Consider the following 23,311-nt stretch of genomic DNA (forward strand, 5'->3'; position numbering starts at 1 on the left):
ATACCTCACCACTCAAAACTTCGTTTTGTTATTCACACAATGAATGTCCATTGTTACTACCTCACTTTCTTTACTTACCTGTATCTCCAGCATCAAAATTGCCTATTTGAAGACAGCTTTAATTCTTATGGGTTTTATTCTTAAAATGAAGCTTCCAGTTTGTCAGGCTGATGATCTAGTAAGCCACTTGCAGCCATCCCATTCATAGGTTGCCAAAATGCAAAACAGGCTGTGATGAGAGCAATTAGTAGAACATTGGGTTGGAGCCATCTCTTGTCATGTCGTTAGTCACCAGAGAGCTGTCTCCACCTTTAGTGTGCGTTGGCTGCCACTGAGTGCTCTGTCCATGTTTATTCCAGTACTATGCCAATATAGAAGCATCTGAATATGCTACAGCACCTGGCAGAGTAGATTTGCAGTTGCTATTGGTTTGAAAAGGTCCAGAACTCATCTCCAGGTACATGTGGATGTTGTTATAGACAATTCACCTGAAAATAAAAAGAAATTCACCAATAATTGGAGTTCAGGATGTGCTTCCTATTTGCACTGTGACTTCCCTTCTGCCTGTTTTCTAATTCTGTCTCCCTGGGATCATTTATTTCCAAGCTTCAAAGTTAGGAGTGAACTAAATCTTACACAAGGGTGGGTGGAGCATTAAGGAACTTGGATAATCTGAGATTAAGAGAATTATCTACATTCTAATGACAAAACATACACAGTGTGGACAATTCGTCTAGCAGCATTCTCTTACTGTGAATAACTTATTTTTTATTAGCTGCATGATCTTCTGTGGTACAATTGTTAACTTGTGCTGCATTTGGTTTGCCAGAGCAGTTACTTTTCTCTTTTTTTGTTTTGTTGTTGTTTGTTTGTTTTTTGTTTTCTTTAAAATACATGAACAAACAGGTTAACGTGCATTGCTTTGAAACTTACTTTGTTTGATCTTAGTCCAGAACTCTTTTATTAAAAAAAAAAGTACTGTGCGCTTAGCCTTGATTTCTACAGAACCAAAGCTTCTGCAATCCCTGGTTTCAACAAAATTCAGTAGGAAAACCTTAGACAACTATATTCCTACAAGTTTCATGGAAAAAAACTATTTAAATGGGGCAGGGTGGAGAAGGATCCTTCCCACAGGAGGGAAAGGCAGAAGCATATTGACAAAAAGAGAATTAAGTTAAGGGTAACTTTATTAACCATTTATATAACTATTCTGTAAGCTGTGTGGCTTATTGAATGATGCTGTTATAGTTCTTAAACAGTGGAGTACCAAAGTAAGTATTGAAAAAAATCTTAAAAGCTCATAGATAATTGGATACAGGTTTTCATTTATCTCAATGCATGAATGGATTGAAAATGTTGTAATTGTTCTTTCCTTTCCTAGGTTTACTGGTAGCCTACTGTCATAGATTTGATATTCAGGTCCAGTCATCCAGAGTCTATTTTGTAGCCTGCACAATAGGTATGTTTGACATTTAAGCATGATGTCTAGAGGAGTCACTCCCTTCAAAAGCATACTATTGATCTCATGCTATGTCGTTTTTTTTGATTATTCTGCTTCATTCATTATTAAGCAGAAATAATGAAGCAAATAAAACTGTTGTACTTTAAAGGGTAGACCTTCTATCACTGAGTTACCTGATGTCATTTTCGTGAGCTGCCTTGTCTGACATAAATAAAGGGAACTACTTCTGACCATGATTTGTCTTACTGTAACCCCTACATGTATTCTTATATGTGCTTAGCTACTCATTCTGGCTTCTTGAGTAATGATTTTTTGAGTTTGTTGCATATGAAAATTCAGGTTCAAGGAATATTGACTTTGTTCTTTTTTGTGTGTTCTAAAAATCTGTGACTTACGATGTAATGAATTACTTCGTAATGGAAGTAATACCTCCAAATTGGTTTCAAACTTTAGTTTCTAGAATCCAGAGTTGCACACCATGGACTTCAAGGTGACTGACAAATGCTATCTTAACTTTTAACACAACAAACAGAAACCTGTATTTATGCTAGCAAAATCTTAGAATATTTGCAGTTAATGTCATAAACTTAGATGAAAATGCTTAAGAAATTCTTGCAAAAATAGCTACATTCTTAGAGGCTTAAAGCAGGATTAGAGTAGCAAATTTTAGACAACTTCTCTCATAGGTTCTTAAAGTAAACCATTGTCTCGCCTGTTACTTTCAAAACATCTTGACAACATTTTTCTCTCAATTTCTGTATCCGTGAAGAGTCAGCAGTGTTATTGCAGCAATGAAAACTAACCACATGCTGCAGTGTATTAGCAAAATTAGGGTCAGCAGGTTGAGAAGTGATTATTGCCTCGGTTTGGCACTTAAGACTGAATTTGGAATACTATATCTAGAGGGACTCGGGATCCTCAGTGCAAAAGAGACACTGACATGCTGGAGTAAATCCAATGCAGGCCATCAAGATGGTTGGGTGCTGAAGCACATAATGCTCAAAGAAGAGAATGCAAAGGGGAAATTCTTTTGCTGTCCACAGCTACCTAATGTGAGTATGCAGAGAAGACATAGCCAGACTTCTCTTGCAAGTGTGCAGGGCTAAGGTGTGAGACAATGGACTTAGGTCACAAAAATAAATATTTCTGTTAAATATAAAGAACTGTCACTAATTAAAAAATAAATAAAAATCTGAAGAACTGGATAAAACTATTGAGTATTCCAATCATCTGACTTCTGAACAAAAATCAGTTAGTTTTAGCTTCCTTCTCTGAAAATGTAATTGAAAATAATTACAATATAAAATCCTAAATGCTTCTATTCTGCTTTTCTGCAGAATAATAGCAGAAATTAGAGACAAAACAATAAATTATACAGCTGTTTTTTCAGTTATGTTGCCATGTAGTAAGAAGCAGTCAAAGCCAAACCAAACAAGAAGTATGTAATAAAATGGTCAAAATAATTGTCTGTATCTGAATTCATAAATATAACAGGAGAAAGAAAATATTTATTTTGCTTCTCTAAAACTGTTTAAGATATTGATTTAATTGCACAGCATGGAGTAGGTCAATCACACTGCTTTCATATCATACTATCAATAGAAAGACTGCGGTATCTCAAAGTAGCAGTCCAAGTTTATAGTGTATGTATAATGCTTATGTTTAGAAGCCAGAAAAGGTTTTGGAGAAGTTGCTTTATGTACTTCTTGGAAAAAAAAAGTTCCTGTTAGAATGTTTATTTAGCTAATTATTTGGTTGTTCTTAAGCAGAGCTATATCTGAATAATTTTTCTTGCTGGTCTTGTTTCCTTCCAGCCTATGGCATAGGCCTTCTTGTGACCTTTGTCGCCTTGGCATTGATGCAGATGGGCCAGCCAGCTCTCCTCTACTTGGTGCCCTGCACTCTAATCACGAGCTTTGCTGTGGCTCTTTGGAGAAAGGAGCTTGCAATGTTCTGGACGGGCAGCGGCTTTGCGGTGAATACCAGTTTGATATGAGTGTCTTCAAGAAATACTATTATTATAAAAACCTAACTAGAATTAAAGTTGAGTAAAATATTGTAGTATTATCCACCAAAACCAAAGATTTTTGTTTTGCTTGATTGTTTCTTTTTTACACACTTTTTTGCCTCAGTAATGTTCTCATTTTCTTTCTTTAATATTAATGGCCATGTAAACTAGCTAGTGAAAAGTAAAGTAGACCCTGTCTATTCTTCTTCATTCTGATGCAATTTTTACTGGTTTGATCTTTGTTAAAAGTATTATTACTGTTGTGGTAAGTAACTCCTTAAAAATATTTATGTTCATATCTTTTCGTAGCCTACAGCTTATGAAGACAGATCTAGATCAGTTCATTATAGATTGCTTATGGTCCCTTAAGTTTTACAGAAGGTAGTGCTTCTCTTTTCATGGTTCTTCAGTAAGAACATAGACTTTGATGGGACTGGTTGAGTTGGCAAATACTGTTTTTATTATTACAGGAAGCCAAGTAGCACGTAATTAGCTGAGTCGAGATTGCAGTCCTTTGTATGCCTCACACAGGTCATGTTTCTGGAAAACTATCACAGTTGATAAATCAAGAAATAGGGACTAAAACCACTACTAATGTCACAGAAAGGTTGCAGTCAAAGAAATCAAAGTTATTGTCAGTCTCTTATAGACATGTGATAGCAAGAGACCCAGGAGGATCTTAGCAAATAAAAGTTCTTCCACAAGTTCTTCCTCTACAGAGAAACACTTATAAATAACAATTCAGAAATTCCTGCAACTCTAATTTAGAGAAACAGTATTTCCTGGTTACAAATCCTTTAGTCATGCCACTACTGTTCTGTGTTAGGAACCTAGCACAAAGACACTTTAATAATATGAAGGGTGCCACTACATTGTAGTCACATATCTGAATTTGGAGCTTATGAAAAGGGGGTGGGGAAAAAAAACATTGCAGGTGACTAGCTAGAGCTTTAACATACAAGGTTACCATAAGAACAGTGCAGATGTATAGCATAGCAAGCATTCTATGAAATATCAAAAAAACAAGTCAAACATTCTTCTGGAAGTTGTTGTTTTTTATTTCCTTAGGACCATCTTATCTGATAATACCTTCCCTTCCTTAGCCTTAACAAAATTCTATTATAAAAGTTTAAACTGTTGTTTGAATTCATGATTTCTAGTCTAAAACAAAACCGTTTTTTAGAAGATTAGTATTTTTTTTCTGTGCAGACATGAAACTCTGCCAAAATTGTTGTGAACAAGAAAAGTTTACAGGGTTTTTTAAAATTATTAGACAAGTTCCTGGAAGAAAAAACTCTTGTGCACTTTAAAATGCAAAAATAGGATAACATTATGCATGTGTCCAGTGCTGCAGAGTAGTAAGAGCCTTTTATCTTCACCTTGTGTGACCATTTGATCTGACCATTTCACTTGATAACTGGATGCAGCTGAATACATTTTTTTGTAAATTCTAGTGTATCTCTATATACAGTTAATACCGCTCTTGACAGCAGTAATTCCTGATTTTCTTCATTCTGTGATCTTCCATTTGCAGAAAGACCTACCTCAGCCTCCCTTGGTGATAGCTCCCGTCAACTGCCCTGAGCTTCCCAAAGATAGCAATGTACCGGCCTCTCAAGAAGAGACAGAGCAAATGACCAATCCCACCCTCCATGTGAAGGAGCTGCATGGCCCCACCTTGACTGCAGAGGAGCTGGCTGATAATGACACAAAGACGGAACAGTCAGAAATTTCTGTCACACAGAGTGAGGAACCAGCTGGGCATAACAGGGACGACCTTGAAAGCAAATGCCTAAACCTAGAGCAAAAACAGCTGGAATAAACAATGTGATAGGAACTCCGTATTTTCTGTCACAAACATCCATGTAAAGCCAGTATGTATTTAGACTGGTTCGGTAGTATTCATGTTCATTGAGGAACCTCACAGGGAGTCTGATCATCAAACAACACAGAATATTCTGCCTCCAGCTTCGGTACAGCTATACACTTCAAATATATTTCTGAAATATGGTGCTCTACAAGGGTTCTGATGTATGGATTTCAGTGATCATTTTATTAGTGAATGCCTTTGACTGATGCATTTTCATTATACCGGGGTAGTATTAAGAGTCTTTATTTACACAGTACTCTGTGCTTGTGTGGCTATTTTTGCTGCTTTAGCATAGTGTAGGTTAACGTGGAGGAAAAGCATTGAACAAGTCTGCTACAATGCTTAGTTGAGAGAAACATGATAGGTTTTTAGCACTTTCCCTACTGTTACCTTTTACTTTTCCTACTTGTCAAAGCCATTGATGCAAGGGAATGCTTTAGTATAAGCTGACATTCAGGAAATGCAGAGAATGGTTAAATTACCAGCCTCTGAAAGGATTTATACTACCGTGGTGCATTAAATGCATCTCTTAAACTTTTTTTGTCTTTGTTTTTACTTGCAGGTGCCTGTGTTGGCTACTAGTCTAGTTTAAAAGGCAGGATGAATGGAGCTACAGGAAGCTCTCTAAGCACTCCTATGAACTCCAGGGGCTGTTTCTGAAAATAAATTGTTTGTCACAGAATAAGTGTATTGAGAATGTTTGCTTTAGAAGTAAAATACAAGCCAGATAAATAAGAAAATAGGTAATAGCATTATACTAAGCGTAATAGGCAGTACTTTCACTGGGAAAAATGTTAAAGTAAAACAGCAAAAGAATCAGTAAAAGCTCAAAAAATCCAAACTGCTGAACTTTAAGGAATATCGTTGTGATTATTAATTATGAAGAAAATGGTGTTTTCATTCCCAAGGGAACACGTGGTGCTATAGTCACTTGTGATTTAGAGCTACTTGCTGCTCAGTAACTAATCAGCTGCTTCAAATAATGTTTTGTTTTGTCCTGAGAGAAGCTAAGTGTGGTCTGTCAGGTTCTGGAATGAGGCTGTCATCTAGCCTATTATTTTGCCCCTCTTGCTAAAAGACATTGTGAAAGACTAAATTGATGAAGTTAAAGCTATTTGAGGTGCAGCTGGTCTTAATTTATATTCCTGAAATTGTGCATTTTCTTATGTAACATGGTTGAACCTTTTATGCATCAGCTTTGATACACGCAGAGAGATGAGATTTGCATATCATTTATTCAATTTAAGAACACTTGGCTTCATCGAAGGTGTCTGTGTTCTACACTTAAATTGCAATTCCCTAAAATTTCAAACTTCAAATACTTTATGTTAAAGCTGAGAAAGGAAATATGATTCAAATATCATATCAAGAATATGATTCCAAATTGCATGGAAGAAATGCTTTTCAGAGTATTTTGAGAGCCTAAAATGTCATTTACAAAAGCATCATTATTGTGTCATGATCTGAGGCAATGCTTTTAAATTAAGAGTCTCCAGTTGGCATGGTGAGTTGAATGCTGAAAGGCTCTCCTTTTAATGTCTGTCTGTTAAACTTCAGCCATTGTCTCTTTGGCTAGGTCTTCCAAAAGTTTGCCCTGTGTTTTTTGGATGTTAACTTCTTTTAATCTGTTTTGCATTGGGTGGACAATATTCTTTCTCTAGAATGTGAAAGGCTTTCTGTAAAACCACACCATGGGTTCGTGATTTTACCAGCTTCTGCTTAAAACTTCAAGCCCGGTCTGATAGATTGATGTAGTGGTGAGTTTCTTGAAAGGCTTACTGAGTCCTAAGGCCTGCACCACATTAATTTATGAATGACCCAAATGGATTAGATAGTAGGATTAGAGAGATCTGGGTTTTGTTCTTTTGTTTTGTTTTTTAATTTCCTCTTTAATGGACTGTGTTACTTTTGTCAGGGGTAATCTGAACCAATTTTTACTAATAAAAAGCAACAGAGACATCTTATTGAAAATATCAGCCAGCTGGATTATGCCTTAATTTAAACCATTGTATAAGTATATATATTAAAAAAAAAAAAGTCCTGTGTTTAAATAATGAACTTGACAAATAGCGATAAAACAAATTTGGAGACTGACTCAAAGTTCTATGTTTTTTTGCCTTGATTGTCTTTCAGTCATAATATTTTTGGGAGTAGTTTTTTTACACTTAAGTCAGTAGTTTTTTGATGATGAAGCATTAAGGTTTATCACCTTCTTGAAAATGTATTTTAACATTTGTTCTCATGTAGTGTGGGTTAGGTAAGAGTTTTTCTCAAGTTGTTTATAACTCAATTAAAATGGAATAATTTATAACACTGATTCACTTATAGACCTTTAATAGTTGCTTTGTTCATATTTCATTCTAGATGGGTCTGCTTGGAGCACATGCTTCATCTTTTTGTTTTTGATGGTTTTCCATCCAAGTGTAACTTTTTCAAACTACAGAGATCGGTGTGGAAAAAAATAGTGCAATAATTCCAGTTAAAGTATGTAAATGAGTTATATACTTTGACTATTCTAGTACTGTACAAATCAGGTGACCCTGGTACACCAGTCTGGCTGCGACTGTTTAGACCCTGATCCTACATAGTTCAATCACTTCCATCAAAAACCAAGGCTCTGCTTTTCTGTCTTTCAAAAAACCTCCCACAGCAGCTTAATGTAAAATATAATGTTTTATAGGAAAATGTCAAGATATATTCAATGTAGTTAATTCTGATTTTTTTTATGATTGCAGATGTACATTCTCCACCAACTTGAGTTAAAAGGCTGCTTTTTAAGTAATGTTGAAGTGCTTCTTGTTTAACACAAAAACAACCAAAAATCTTTCTTTGGATGACTACAGTAGTGAGTGTCATTTTCTTTCCTGGGTCTGAAATTACTAAATATGAGTCAGTGTGTTGGACCAAGTGTTTGGATTTGATTTGTGTCCTCCTGAAGGGTTGCACAAATGCAGCTGAAGGTAGAATGCAACCTGAAAGACCTTAGTGAGAGTGACAAATAAGGGAGAAGTACCTCAAATGCTCTGTTAATTTGTGTGAATTTTCTTTTTCACTTGTCACAAATTAAGAGCATTTAAAATGAAATAGAAAAATATCTGTTTTTAACAGTAGCAGATTAAAAAAAAAAAAAAGGCAAAAGAAGTCCACATATGGAAGAGCTGTACTTGTTTATGTTTAGTGATTTAATGTTATCTCTAAACTTGGACAAATGTCAAAAAAAAAAATCACTATCCATAGCACAGCATTTTTCCTAACAGATTTGTTAACATGTTTATTAACATGGCATTTAGAAAACATGTCAATTAGAAAATTCCTCTTTTCATTTTGTTTCCTTTTGTATTAACCATATCAAATTTCTTGATTTGTTTCTTTACCTGATATCTTGATCTCAGTAAAGCCTTTCCTGCAGAAGCTGCTCCTTTTTGCTTACAGTAGCCATCAGTCTGTCTTTTCTTAAGAATGCCTTGCAAGTCCTAATAGTGTTTTTCAGATATGTCCATTTCCATATTTCAGATTTGGTTTTTGCATCTGTGATGCGTTGCTCACTGAGAACATATGACCATAATGATAGTGCCTGTAGACTTCTAAGTATGCTGGAAAAATAGCACTGACGCTGGAGCCAGAAAAAAAAAAAAAAAAGAAAATAAACAGAACTGAAATAATACAATTTTAAGCTTTGCTGAAGGTGACTGCATTCATCAGTCAATTAGTATGACATCAGGGGAGATATGTATTTACTTGCAGATCTTATTTTTTTCTGGGGGGTCTGATGGACAACAGAATGCTTAGAGTTAGTTTCTTTTTTTGGAAGAAAAAGTTTTGTTTCAGAACAAAATCCTTGGGACACTATGTAAGTTCAATGCCTCTGGATATATCACACTCCAGTTTGTAGAACCTTTTTTGACTTAGGAAGTTTCTCAGTTGCCTGCTTAACTACTCTGCTTCCTATTAGATGCCTTTGGCCTTGAGGGGTTCCTTTGTTTCATTTAACTGTTTTTATACCTTCCCAGGCTAGCCAAATATAAATAAAATAAAAATGAAGAATGAAATCACCCCTATACTGGGTGCTGGTTTAAAAAAAAAAAAAAAAAGTGTTGCCTTGAGGTAAATTCTTACATACAGGTCTTTTATTGTAAGATACTGCAGTTTTCGCCTGTGGTTTTGTTCCTTTCTCCCTTTTCTTTAACCCCATGGTTGTGTAGTGCATATATTTCTGATTTCTTGCACTATACTGTATGCTTAGGATGTAAAGCCCAGTAATATTACTTATTAGTGGCAGCTTCATTGATAATCAGTTAACAAAATTGATTTTGATACATATATATATATATATATATATGCTTTCATCAGTTGCCACCTTATTCGTAGCATATTCCTATGTGTAAATAAGCTAGCTAAGCCATAATACACAACTAGTGTATAGCAATACCTGGCACACATTACTTTGGCACAAGCCAAAGTAATGTGTGCCAGATGTGCTGGCAGATCCAAACATTTGTCCATAGCCTGTGGGGGTGGTGCCTTTTTTTTTTTTTTGACAAATATGGTCTGTGATGTTTTAAAATAAAATCTGTAAGGGCTGCACATTGAGGAAAAATTAGGACATTTAGGAAAGCATTGTGATTGGCAATTCAGAATATAGAATCATAGAATAGGATGGAATTGGATTGAATCATAGAATCTAGAATCATGGGATTGGATGGGCCCCTTGGATTGGAAGGGGCCTTAGGGACCACCTAGTTTCAACCCCCTGCCATGGGCAGGAATGCCACCCTCTAGGTCAGGTTGCCCAGGGCTGCATCCAGTCTGGCCTTGAACACCTCCAAGGCTGGGGCATCCACAACCTCTCTGGGCAGCCTGTTCCAGTGCCTCACCACACTGAGGGATGAACTTCCTCCAACCACCTAATCTAAATCTACCAGTTTAAAACTATTCCCCCTTGTCCTATTTTGTCTGCCGTAGCAAAAAGCTGTTCTCCATCTTTTAAAAAGCACCATTTATATACTGAAAGGCTGCAATGAGGTCACCCTGGAGCTTTCTCTTCTCCTGATGGAACGTCCCCAGCTCTCTCAGCCTTCCTTCATAGGAGAGGTGCTCCAGCCCCTTGATAATCTTCATGGCCCTCCTCTGGACCCACTGTATCAGCTCCACGTCCTTCTTGTGCTGGGGGCCCCAGACCTGGTTGCAGCACTCCAGGTGGGGCCTCACAAGGGCAGAGCAGAGGGGCACAATCACCTTTCTCCACCTGCTGGTCACTCCTCTGTTGATGCAGCCCAGGATGCAGTTGGCCTTCGGGGCTCCAGGCACCCACTGCTGGCTCATGTTGAGCTTTTTGTCCACTAGAACCCCCAAGTCCTTCTCTGTAGGGCTGCTCTCAATGAGTTTTTCACCCACTCTGTACTCATGTCTGGAATTGCCCCAGCCCAGGTGCAGTACCTTGCACTTGGACTTGTTCAGCCTCATTAGGTTCACATGAGCCCTCTCTTCTATCTTGTCCAGGTCCCTTTTGGCATCTCTTCCTTCTGTTGTATTGATGGACCATACTACTCAGCTTGGTGTCATTTGCAAACCTGCTGAGGGTGCACTTGATCCCGTTGTCTATGTCATTGTTAAAGATACTAAACAGCACTGGTCCCAAGACACATCTTCTCTTACAAAGAACGTTTTGGTTGTGTTTTACTAATTTAAAAATCATGAGTTCTATAGGCAGAAACCACGTCAAAGCACTTGTTAAATAGATGCGGTGCTCCTTCTACTGAGATAAGAAATCTTATCTTTTGATTTTGTACATTTAAGTAATGAGCATGAGACCAAGTCTATGGGGGGAGATAACCATATTTCTCTCTAACTGGTAGTTAATGACAATGGTATGCATGTGCTAGTGCAAATAGCTATTGCCTATTTGTCTTCAACTCGTGCTTTGTCACTGACCTCTCAAGATTGGAATAGAATAGTTCAGTTGGTAGGGACCTTCAGAGAACATCTAGTCCAACTGCCTGACCTCTTCCGAGCTAACGAAAAGCTAAAGCATGTTGAAAGCATTGTCCAAACGCCTCCTGAACACTGGCAGGCATGCGGCATCAACCGCCTCACGGGGAAGTCCCTGTTTCATAGTGCACTCGTAGCACTCTCTGCACTAGTCCATTAATATTATCTGACTCCATATCTTAACCATCGGATACCATTGCCCACCCTGACTCCTGCATTACATGCTGCATTCGTTGTGTGGGACTGTCTCATTCTAACATTTCCAATGAATCTTTTCAATCCTAGAAGTCACTGACAGTGCATGCAAGCTCCAATATATTCAGTTTGGCAACATATGAAAGCAAAACCACTTTTCTTAAAGAAAGATGCAGATTTGCAACCCTGACTATGGATGATCTACTTACTGTTTTTATCACTTTATTTCACTTTTTCATATTGTGCGGTGCTGGAGGAACTGAGGATCTATTAACGTGCTAGCAATGTTTGAACAATGTTAGCGTTACTTTATTAAAAGTGAATTACCAGTGCTTTGTATGTGGATCAGATGGGAGACTGCAGGCAAAAAGAGCAGTATAAAGAGAATTTGAGATAAGACTAGAGAGGAAAATACACGTTTGTTTAATGCTAGTTTATTGGGTGCTTGTTAGTAGCTTCTTTTAGGGAGCAGGAGGTAACATAGTAGAGTAGTTTAAAAAGTCCAATGTCTTTGTGGAAGGTCTTTGTAATAATGTTCAATTAATTGTGTATAGGCTACTGTTATGAAGACTGCAAACTCAAGCGGTTATTAATTTTGGTGCTTGCAAATGCATACCTTTATAATAATGAGAGCTAAACTTTTATGCTCTTGTTTCATGAGGTGCTGAAGGAAGCTTTTGTGTTTCAAAAGCTGATACATTTTGGTTACTTTAAAATCTTCTTTGCTATTGGCCCCCTAAAAAATAAAAATAAAAGCATAAAAAATAAAATTCCAACTAAGAAAGTTTGCCAGGGTACCAAGACTGTGGCATAAAAGCTCCATTCAAATGTTTTTCCTGCACGGTGGCTAGGAATGCCACATGCGCTGAAGCTGTCAAAATGAAATGCAGATGGGACCCAAAGAACAAGGAATTTAGTTCCCTATAAAGATGTAGTCAGTCCTTAATCGTTGCATCAGGTATGGTGATAAAATGAATATCCTTCCCTGATTTTATCTTGCCTCTCATTTATCTTGTCAGATAGGCAGTCACATAAAGTATGCATATTAGTTCCATGGTTTTAATTCACTGGATTACTGAATTGTAGACTGCCTGGTGTGAATTGTATTTCTCTACCTTCAAGCAAACTGTAGCAGGCGTGGTATTTGCTAGATGATGGTTTGCAAAACCGGTGCATGGTATCTACAAGGATAGATAAATCAGTAATTTTGTGACTTGTATCTATGATACGAGTATCTTGTACCTATGGTACAAGTAAGATTTTAGTTGTTGTTATTATTGTTTGCAAACAATAATAAGGAACTGAACATGTCATGTTACTACTGTCTTCCTCTGCTGACAGTAGAATAGAGCCATTGCAAAACCCAGGAGGAAAAAGGAGTGTCCAAGTAGTCAAAGACACTTTTGGTGAACATTTCTGGTTTTGACATTGTAGGTCTTACTGTAACACTTGCATCAGATCTTCCATTCAGTCTGGGTGAGTGCTTTCCCATATAACTATAGAGCTCATCATGGTTTTGATCTCATCCCCTCCATCTGAATGATTTAGTCATGTAGCCAATTGCACAGCATATCATAATATATAATTTTATATGTGTAAATACATTGTAAGACATAGCATCTCCAGTGATCAATGTAGAATCGTTTCTTCCCTCTGTGATGTATCATGGGGAAAACCCTATTTCATAATTAACAGTGGGAGGAACAGAATCTGATGACAAGAGATCAGAAATATCCCAAGGGTTTCTGCAGAGTGATTTTTGTTTTGTTTTCCATGGAGTAATTTAGCCTATTTCAGGCATACATGTATATGGTAAAAGAAAACAATCCTTAAAAAAAAAAAATCAACTGAAATTGCAGTGTTTTTTTTTTCTTCTGTTTTGCTTTTTAAAAACATTGGAATTTACCTTAGCCTGTTTTAGTTTAAAAATGTACAGATTTTCTAAAACTGTAAAATAAAGTTACTTAACTTTTGAACTGAATTTTGCTATTTTTTATCGTTACATTTGAAATCCAGTTTACTTTTTATTCTTTGCATTAAAATGTGATAAACTGTCTTTTGTAATTTAAAAGATCTCAAAAGCTGCTCATAGCTTCAGTCTTGAGATGGATTCCATGCAAAATTCTTGTCTTTCAAGTCTTGCCCATTGCATTTCAAGTTTCCCGCTCATACGCAAGACGCAGAACACATCTGTCTAAACAAGTAATCAAGCTTTCTTTCTGCCTTTGCTTCTACCCTTGATGGGATTATTGTACAGATACAACCAATGAGTTGCATGTTGTGTTATTGCTTGGAAAGGAAGGTGGGTACTTACAGGCCTCGTGGAAAAATACTAAGTTTCTAATGAATTAAATTGCAAGTCATAGAGGTATCTGAATGGTGCAAATTGAAAACAGGTGCATTTCAACTCTGGTGTTTAGTATGTCCTGCATTTTCCTTTTACATGTGCAATATAGCTGAAAAGACAAAAATTAAGAAATTTCTTGTGTCACCTACCTTGGAAGAAGAAAGACAAGGAAGGAAGGAAGCATTGCAGCTAAACAGCCTTTCTCTTTGGACTGTTGCTGCGGAATGACGGAACAGCTACTTCTGTTCGGACAAAGAGGGCTCAAAACCAGAAAGACTGGTTTTGTGTTAAATAAAGGATAATAAATATTAAGATTCAGTCTGGCTACAGAATTCATCCTAAAATGCTGACAGGCAGTATTTTCTGGGAACAAAACATAGTTAATCACATCAATACCTTTACCAACAAACAAATGTACCACATAAATTTCTGCAAATACTAAACTAGTAGTGCCATCACTATTTTTGTTGTTGCTATTAAACAAAGAAAAAGTCACGTTTATTTTGTAGTAGCACATCCTGTATTAGTTGAAATTGTAATTTGGATTTAGATATACATCTGCATATTAGAACAGAAATAGAATAAGGAAAAAAATTGTGCCTTTTTTATTCCTGTATCTGTTGCATAAATATGGACAGAGCATTTGTTTAAAAAATAAATTATTGGTATTTTGGCACAGGGTAATGTTCTCATGGGGAGTCAAATCACTCAAACGGATGTCTCATGATAAGACCCTGAGCTGCTGTTCTGCTGAGTTCCTACAGTACAGCTGGTCTGTGGCTCTATGACCAGTCCTGCACATGCATGTTCTGTCACTTTTGACTATCTTAATTACATTTAAAACATTTCCAAAATATGCACTGCATAGTTTCTGCATCCACAGGCACAGTTTCTGTTGACTATTTAGAAGCATCTTATCTACTTACCTCTTGCTTGGTTTTGCAGCAAGAACCACCTAGGGGGATCTCTGGAAGGAAAAGCTTTATTTTCCACCCAGAGTGATAGCTCCTTTGAACACAGGAGCGGGTATATGCACAGATGCTGCCTGAAGGTTGACCTCAGGGCAGTGTGAGATTCCTTCCCAGAGAGCTCCTGCACTAATTGCTCAAATACTTTTTAGTGAGGATCTTCTTGATTGCCCAGTTTCAGGTCAGTTCATTGACCGAAACCAGTCCATTATCTCACCTGTGCATGTGACTAAGTGGGGAGTTTCGGGACCACCAAGGGCCTTGATGACTTAATGGCACTGGATGTACAGGCAGGGACAGCCTTGATCATCAGCTATGCCACAGCTAGAACTAAAAGACAAACCTGAGTTTCGTATTTATAGCTCATTGTAGCCTAAATTCTGTAGCTCTCTACATATCCAAAATTAGATGACCTGTTGTTTTTTTTTGTTTGTTTGTTTTGTTTTGGTGGTGGTGCGGTTTTTTTGTTTGTTTGTGTGTGTATGTTTTCCTGTTTTAGAAGGGAATATAGATTGCATATCACACATAAATAAGAGAGGTTTTTGCTCACCATAATGAACTGCAGAGGTCCAGTCTTCACAAGCCTGATGCTGTTGTTTAGTACAGGTTGGAAGAAAGTTACTTGAACAGAAAAATAGTGGTGATGAACTAAAATCTAAAGCTCTGAAATTCTTTAGCCTTGAAGCATAACATAAGGCTATAGTGTATTTATATGTGGTGTATTATGGTGTATAAAACATAAGGTTCTGGGGTATTTTTGTGAGAACTGTATTCATGTAAATGAGGTATTTTGAAGTTTAATCTCAAGTTTTTCTGTTTAAATACAACTCTTGGCTGGTGGATAGGGAAAGGCTGTTGATGTAGTCTGCCTAGACTTCAGCAGGCCTTTGACATGGTCTCCCACAGCATTCTCCTGGAGAAACTGGCAGCCCATGGCTTGGACAGGTACGCTCTTGGTACACTAAAAACTGTCTGGGCGGCCAGGCCCAGAGATAGGTCATGATCGGAGTGAAATCCAGCTGGCAACCAGTCACCAGTGGTGTTTTCCGGTGTTGGGGCCCATCCTCTTTAATATCTTTATGGATGACTTGGATGAGGGAATTGACTGCACCCTCAGTGAATTTGCAGATGACACCAAGTTGAGGGAAGTGTTGATCTACTGGAGGGTAGGAAGGCCCTGCAGAGTTCTGCTTCGTTTGGAGATCTCCCATTAGACAGGAATATGTTAGGAATACAAGAATATGCTCTTCTCAAAACTAACTTCAGGGAAGCCTCTACAGTTATTTTATAAGTGGGGAAAAATAATAATAATAATAAAAACGTTTTATATTCCTGCCGTGCTTTGTTTAGAGCCTATGGGATGAGAAATGGCAAGCAGGTGAATGCTGACTGTGCCTAAAAGTAGGCAAAAAGTCAGGTTGAAATAAAACCAATTCTCAGTTTTTGATGTGATTTTCATCTTTCAAGACGTCTTGGCAAAAGGCTCAAATGTTAGCTTCCACACAAGGAAATCCCTGCCCGGTTTTGGCCTCTGCTGCAAGTATGTGTGATGCTGGGTAAGCCCTGCCTGTCCCTGTGCAGCAGGTATGGCATTTTCCTCACAGAGATTGTTATGATGATAAATAAAGTGTGTACAGTAAGCAGTATGGATGTCTGGCCAAGGGGCTGAGGGACATTTATACAAGTGCTCCCCTTCAGTGATTTCCACGTGCACGGACCGTGCTTGTTAATCCATCACCCCATGGTTTCACTGTGTGGGGCTGACAACTTCTGGCGACTGGGGTAAATTCAGCGCTGCCAGCGCGAATCCCCATCACTTCAGGAGCCAGCTCCTGAGGGCGAGGCCCCGGCTCCTCCCTGCGCCTTTAACGGCCCGGCCAGGCCCGGCCCGGCCCGGCCGCCCCCCGCCCCCTCGCCCCTCCCGGCGGGGCGGCTGCGCTGGGCGGGAGGCGAGGTCCGGGGCCGGACGGCGCCGCGACAGGAGGAGAAGCGGAGCAGGTGAGTTACCGCTCGGGAGGCTGCGCTTTGCCGGTTTCGGTGCTTTTTGACGCTAAAATGACGGCGCTGAGGTTGGGGGCGCTTCGCACAAGTGACACAGGGATGCTGGAGGGGACCCGGTCTGCCCGTCAGTGCGAAGGAGCCAAAACGCTCCACAGGAATGTGCTCACCGTTGAATCTCCACAAGTTTGGTGCGTTTCTGCCGGGTTTCCCCAGAATAATTTATTTCTGTAGGGTGTTTCATCGCGTGGCTATTGACCGGTGTGTGTCCACCGACACCAAACGTGTGGCCTGATGGGCGAGCTGTGGTTTCACAGGAAAATGGTCTCTGGAACCTCCTCTCTGAAAGTACTGGATGAGGAGAAATGCTTAATTTCATTAGTACCATGGAAAACAAATGCAGAGCGTTATTTACGGTATTTAAAAACTATAAGGAATTATGGTCCAGAAAGTTCAGGTTACTTCACGGGAAATAAAAAGTGCAGGTTTAGCAATGATGCAGACGTAAGCGCTGAAATAGGCACCGTTGTCACTATATGAAGCGCGTTGGTGGGACAGCCACGGATGTGTACGGTTTTGACCTTGGCATGGGACAAATCCTGTAGCAACGTCCGCGGGCTCCAGGGATGGGACAGCACTACTGTTTGAGCTAAAGGAAATGTATCTGCAGCGTTTCTGGATGGTGCTCAGTCCCCGCAGATGGAGGAAAGGGCCTGGGAGTGCTGTCGTGCTGCTTTGCACCCAACCTGTCTTCCAGCCACGAGGCTGCCCTGCAGACAGCTCAGAGCAGCCCATGTGTGCCAGTGTCCCGCAGCCTGTGCTCGGGGACGGTCCCCTCAGGCAGGGGGGCTGACCCTGGCTGGTCACACACCCTCAGTGCCTGAGTTTAGTAGATGGCACTGTCCCACACCAATAAGTCTGGAGTCTCGTTCTGCAGCCTCCCAAGTCAGTGGCAAAAATCCCATCACCTCAGGCACTGCAAGTTTCCAGCCTGAATGCTCCTCAGTCATCACTAGCTGTTTTCTCTATGTGCATTCTGTCTTTGAGGGAACCATGCACTGCAGATGACGGGTTTCAGGGTAGCACAAGGGTTTTATGCACATGAATATCGATGCCTATCTGTCAAGCTGTAACAAGGGCTGAAGCTAGGTACCAAAAAACATGATTTACACCTTGCTTCAAATCTATGCCAGGTGGTAAGAAAGAACAAAATGTGGTTACGTGGAAAATGAAAGCATCTAGTTTAGCACCCTGCTGCTCCTCCAGGATGCTCTGGTCCCAATATCTACACCAGTATTTTCACCAGGTGCAGCTGATAACCTCCCTTCACTTGCTGCAGCCTCTGAAGCCAATGTAGGGCTGCACATTTAGGGGTTGTGACCAAATGAAATGCCATGAGTTAAGCATGTGAGCTTTCCTTGGCCACTCATGAGCTGAAAAGTATCAAATAATATTGTTCTCCTATTGTGAAAAGTAATTGGAAAAAAATGGCACTTCTTGCTTACTGGATACTCCCTGTGTGTATTCGGTATTTACTATTTGTACCATGTGGTCAAGGCGGCACAGTCAAGGGGGAGGAAGGCAGCCTTCATTTTGCTCTCTAATACATAGTTGAAGTTCAAAACCCACCTGCAGGTACAGATCTGCCCGGCACTCTCTCAGCAAGGGGAGAGCTCAGGGGCTGAGTGTCTCCACGATGGAAATGATGTTAGAGCCTTTGTTACTGTGATAATACGAGCACTGGTCAGCTCAGCCTGTCATGTCGCAGCTGAGACTGCAGAGCTGGCAGGCAGGAAGAGGATCTTCTTACCTGTAAATTGAGAGACATTTGAAGTCCAAAACAGACAATAAACAAGGCCCGCACAGTGTCACTGGGCTTGCTGAGTGCAGGACGACAGCTGAACCAGATGCACCTCCAAAAAGGATGCTGCAAGTGAGCAGGTATTCAGGATCATCTCTAAACCTGCATCATTCAAGTCAGAATCACTGGAGCTGGTAACACCCAGAGCAGCCTTGTTCACTTGCAAGATGCTCGCAGTCCGCAGGCAGACAGCACTGGCGGCGTTTTCCTAACTTAACGTGAATAGAAAAAGAGGTGTCCTCGACCGGGGCTTACAGCCTCTTGGGTGATAGCGTTTTGTTCTGTGTGGCAGTAGGGTGTAGACTTTTGGATGCAGCACAACCCTACTAAAGGTTAACCACAGAGAAGTGGGGGACATGGGTCTACGTGCGCCAGCTACAGAGGTTGGCGATGCGTTAAAGCAAAAGGATTAAACGTGGTGTTAGGTGGTTCAAGGAACCACTTTGGTGGCGGGAGATGCTCATGCCACGTGAAACAGAAAGGCCAGGTTAGCCAAACCTGGCTTGCCTGTCCGTCTGCTACGCATGGACACTTTGTCTTTGCTCATGAAGGTACTGTTCACTCCAGCTGGAGTGACACCAAGGAGCTCTGTCATTTCTTTGTGTTCTACCAGCTGGCTGCTGTTTCTTCGTGTATTGTTTTCATGGCATATCATCATCTCATGAGGAGAATTAAGACATTGTGCTCATCACAATGCAAAGGTTTTGTTCCAACACTCCCTCTCCTCTCTGGAGCCCCACTTTGGTGCAACCTTGGGGTGCCCTTGAGCCATAAAGGGGGCTGATGGCAACTGGCACGTGGTTGTTGGCCTCTCCAGACTGACATGTCATTGTATCACCATCCAGCCTCTGGCTACTGCTGGGGAAATATTCTACCTTCTGTCAGTAACTGCTGCTACAAGATGCCAAGCTCTATTTACATACAATTAAATTACCAGCTACAAGGAGAAAATCACAATGCTTAACCCTGTTTTCTTGTAGTTGGATTAGATGATCTTTGAAGGTCCCTTCCAAGTGAACTGTTCCATTCCATTCCATTCCATTCCATTCCATGTTCACTGAGACATTTGGGTTTCGTTGTTCTCACCACTGGGCTGTGCTAGCAGGCTTGTTTACTAACCAACATCTTTATCTCTTCTGGTCATGTTTCTGTTTTCACTTACCACAAATGACTCTCTCCTCTCTTCTGCTCAAGCTCATGGTTTGCTGGCCCAGATATGATTTGTTATTCTGACATGTGTGATCTTGAATGATGATGAGTGAGGCACATTGGAGTTTAATTTTTCATTTTCTGCTTTTTACTTTGGAGAAAGATGCTTCTGCTTCTGCTATATTCCTCCTTTGAAGTCTTACGGTGGTGATAAACTCACTAGTCCTTCACTCACCCTTGACCAAGTGCTCATTACTTCCTGACACTGCAGGTAGATTTGCTGCTGATCTTGTCGTCCGCCTCAAGCAAGTCACATAGTTCTCATACCGACACCATCGTTTCACAAAAGCTCTGTTTGGGGGAGGCATGACCTTAGACCATGAGACAGTTTTACAACCCTGATGTCTGAAGACCTGTCAATCTGCAGTACTCTGCATTGCTCTGCTGAGAGCCAGACTACCCTGTAATAGTACCAAGCTAATGCAGAATAAAGGCAACAATTTTTTTTTAACACTTGGTTCTTCAAATGGCTGCAGTAAATTGGCTTTTTATAATTGTAGTGTTAGAATAAAACATCCAAACACAGTGGAAAATAGAAAGGCAACACAAAGACTCAAAAGCAGTCTGAAAGCTGCCCTCAGGGGTCATTAGGGTTTTCTAGCATTCGTTATCTGTTGCAGAGTAAATTAAATTCACTTTTGAAGACATATTTACCACTGTTTCTTTTCAGTGCTTCTTTCCTTGTTTTTCTTCCTCTGGTCAAGAGACCAGAGGAGAATCATAGAATCATAGAAGGTTATAGATAGGTTGACTTGGATTGGAAGAGACCTTATCATCTAATTCCACCCCCCCTGCCATGGGAAGGGACACCTCCCACTAAATCAGGTTGCCCAGAGCCCCATCCAGCCTGGCCTTGAACACCTCCAGGGATGGGGCAGTCACAGCTTCTTTGGGCAACCTGTTCCAGTGCCTCACCACCCCCTGAGTAAAGAATTTATTTCTTATATCTGATCTAAATCAACTCTTTTTTAGTTTAATCCATTACTCCTTGTCCTGACAAAGAGTTCCTCTTCTGCTTTTGTGAGGCTTTATTCATGTCCTCGTGGTGGAGGACTGCTGCTGAGGGTAGAAAGGGAACAGAAAAAGCTGAAGAAAAGCAGGAGGGAGCCTGGGGCAAAGCATTGTGAGGTACGGGAGTGAGCATTCCTGTTCTAAAGGGGAGAGTAAGGGTGCAGAGCTGGAGAGGGCAGGGAGAGCTGGGGGAAAGACCTTAGGTGGTGAACGACACAGCAGAGACAAAGAAAGAGAAATACTGAGTGGAGAAAGACAAGAAGCAGGGAAATGGGGAGGTAAAGGAAGAAAAAGCGAGCCCCGTCGGTGGTTAGTAAGCCTTCAGCACTGTGCTGGGAGGTCACCGTCATATTTCCACCTCAGGTGCTATCCCATTTTGCAAGAAGCCAGTTTCTACCTAAAAACGGGCACTGCCACAATCTGTGCTGAGCCGTCGTGTGTTCTCGGCCAGTCTTACAGCTCCGTGTGCACTGCAACAGAGACGTGTCATGGGGCATCTGTCACCTGTGCCCAAGGCATTCAGAGACATCCAGGAAGGTCCTTCCTTGCTCCTGTCCTTCCGCTTGTATATAATGTGCCCCTGACCCTCTGCACAAGCGCACACCCATGCTTGCACACAGCATTGCTCCTGTCTTGTCCTCCTTGATGAAAAGAACTGGTGTTAGTGCCAGTTTGGCTAATTAGAAGAAATATCAGGGATGAATGAATATTTACGCCATTCCACTTTATATCTTAAATTTTCCCTATCTCAATCAGTTAAGGAAAAAATTTCATGGAGGTCCTATGAAATGACTCAAGCTGCCCTGGAGCAAAATCCAGACCGAGGAAGAAACAAAGCCAGAGCTGCAAGAGCTGCTTTGCAGATCTTTAGGGACAGAGATTATTTTCACTGGGCAGTTCTTGTTGGCTTTCTCTGTAGCACATCTTACACTCATTCTCTGCTAAACTGGAGCAGTGAGAAGAAAGCCCGGTAATACTGGACTGGAAGGACTCAGATCACTTAGTTTTCCCCCTGCTATCAGGGGCTTTATATTTTATAACCACTCACAATTTTTACTCTGAGAAAAATCCATAAATGTGGTTTTTCTTCTTAACATTCTTACTGGAAACTCATGTTTCTCTGACAGTTGGCACTCTTCTGATTTCTGCCCACACCAAAAAAAAAAATCACTTTTTGCTCATCTGTTTTTAATGGAAAGATGTTTTCAACATATATAGCTCCTTGCTACTCATCTCCTTTATGTTGGTCCATATATGCTGGCACCAAAAAAAAACACTCCACCCTCTACTGTGCTCTTGCAAGATGGACTTCTGGTTTACATGTCATCAAAATCATCTTTTTATTTTTTCTGGCTTAAATTGTTGACATGGAATGTAGATGACTAGAACTGAATATAGTACAAGAGCCCACCTCACCTTTGTTCATTAGTGCTTTTCTGTTTGTGGGGGGGGAAAAAAAAAAGCACAAGTTAGAAGTTGAAAAAAATATGATAATTAAAAACAATAATAAATTCAGATGTCAGAAAAAGTAATATGCAACTTTTTCTTCTCTTTGTCCATTTTGGGATATGAGAAAGTATGACTTCATTCCTTTTATCCTTGCACATTCCTGTTTCTTGGTGAATGAGTCTCTTAGCAGACTTTGCTGTTCCGATGACTTTGTCCTCTAGGAAATGGTCCCGAAGGAGAGGAGGTACTTCTTGCACCTCAGTGGATGAAGCAACTGGAGTTCCCAGGGAATAACTGTGGTGTGTGAATTGATCTGCTCTTCAGTTCAGCCAGTAATGTCTTCCCTCATGTGCTGTGCCAGCCCCACTTTCAGATATGGTTATTACCTACTGCAGTACCACAGGCTACATTGCTGCTCTCCCCATAAACCTTCCAAAGTATCAACAATGAGCGGCTAAATCATGCAAAGACTGGGGACAGAGATATTGAATGACTACTACAAAATCAGACAAACATGGAATCAGCTGGGGCTCCTAAAAAAGAATAAGCATTGGCTTTTTACAGTATTTTTTTTAAAACCAAGGGGGTTTGAAAGCCCCATGAGATGCACCATGAGAACTGTTGATGCTGATTCCTGCTGTCGTCTCCTTCCTGACCCAGCAGCAGCTTCTGAAAATTCTCAAGAAGTTTCATTTCTCCCAAAGGAAAAACTGACAAGTTGAACTTTCCACTGAACATCTACCAGAAACCCTCTTGCTGGCCAGAGGGGTTGTATCTTTATCCTAGAAAATTATGTAAGGGCAAGGGCACAGCGGTGCTATAGTCCAGCATATCATCTTCAAATACACCACCTCAGTCTCTTCCCCATCATCAGGGGTGATGGAGATGCATCAGGTTCTTGACACGGGTCTGTGTGTCCACTGATTTCTTGAGGCAGCCCAACTG

General features: G+C 40.2%; 1 protein-coding gene across 2 annotated transcripts in view; it reads left to right on the top strand.

The window, feature by feature from the left end:
- The window catches only part of SPPL2B (signal peptide peptidase like 2B), a 26,873-nt gene extending 18,699 nt beyond the window's left edge, over nucleotides 1-8,174 (top strand). Inside the window, exons 13-15 of one of the 2 annotated variants that reach the window (XM_035568085.2) lie at nucleotides 1,382-1,459; nucleotides 3,277-3,437; nucleotides 5,005-8,174. In XM_035568085.2, the coding sequence (XP_035423978.1) occupies nucleotides 1,382-1,459; nucleotides 3,277-3,437; nucleotides 5,005-5,292 (527 nt within the window). In that variant the 3' untranslated portion in view covers nucleotides 5,293-8,174. Of the gene's footprint in view, nucleotides 1-1,381; nucleotides 1,460-3,276; nucleotides 3,506-5,004 lie in introns of both variants that reach the window. The other variant, XM_035568087.2, reaches the window with a different exon arrangement.
- Nucleotides 8,175-23,311: the final 15,137 nt, after the last annotated feature.

The sequence above is a fragment of the Cygnus atratus genome, chromosome 26 (assembly GCF_013377495.2).
Source record: "Cygnus atratus isolate AKBS03 ecotype Queensland, Australia chromosome 26, CAtr_DNAZoo_HiC_assembly, whole genome shotgun sequence".
In the NCBI taxonomy this organism is placed as follows: domain Eukaryota; kingdom Metazoa; phylum Chordata; class Aves; order Anseriformes; family Anatidae; genus Cygnus; species Cygnus atratus.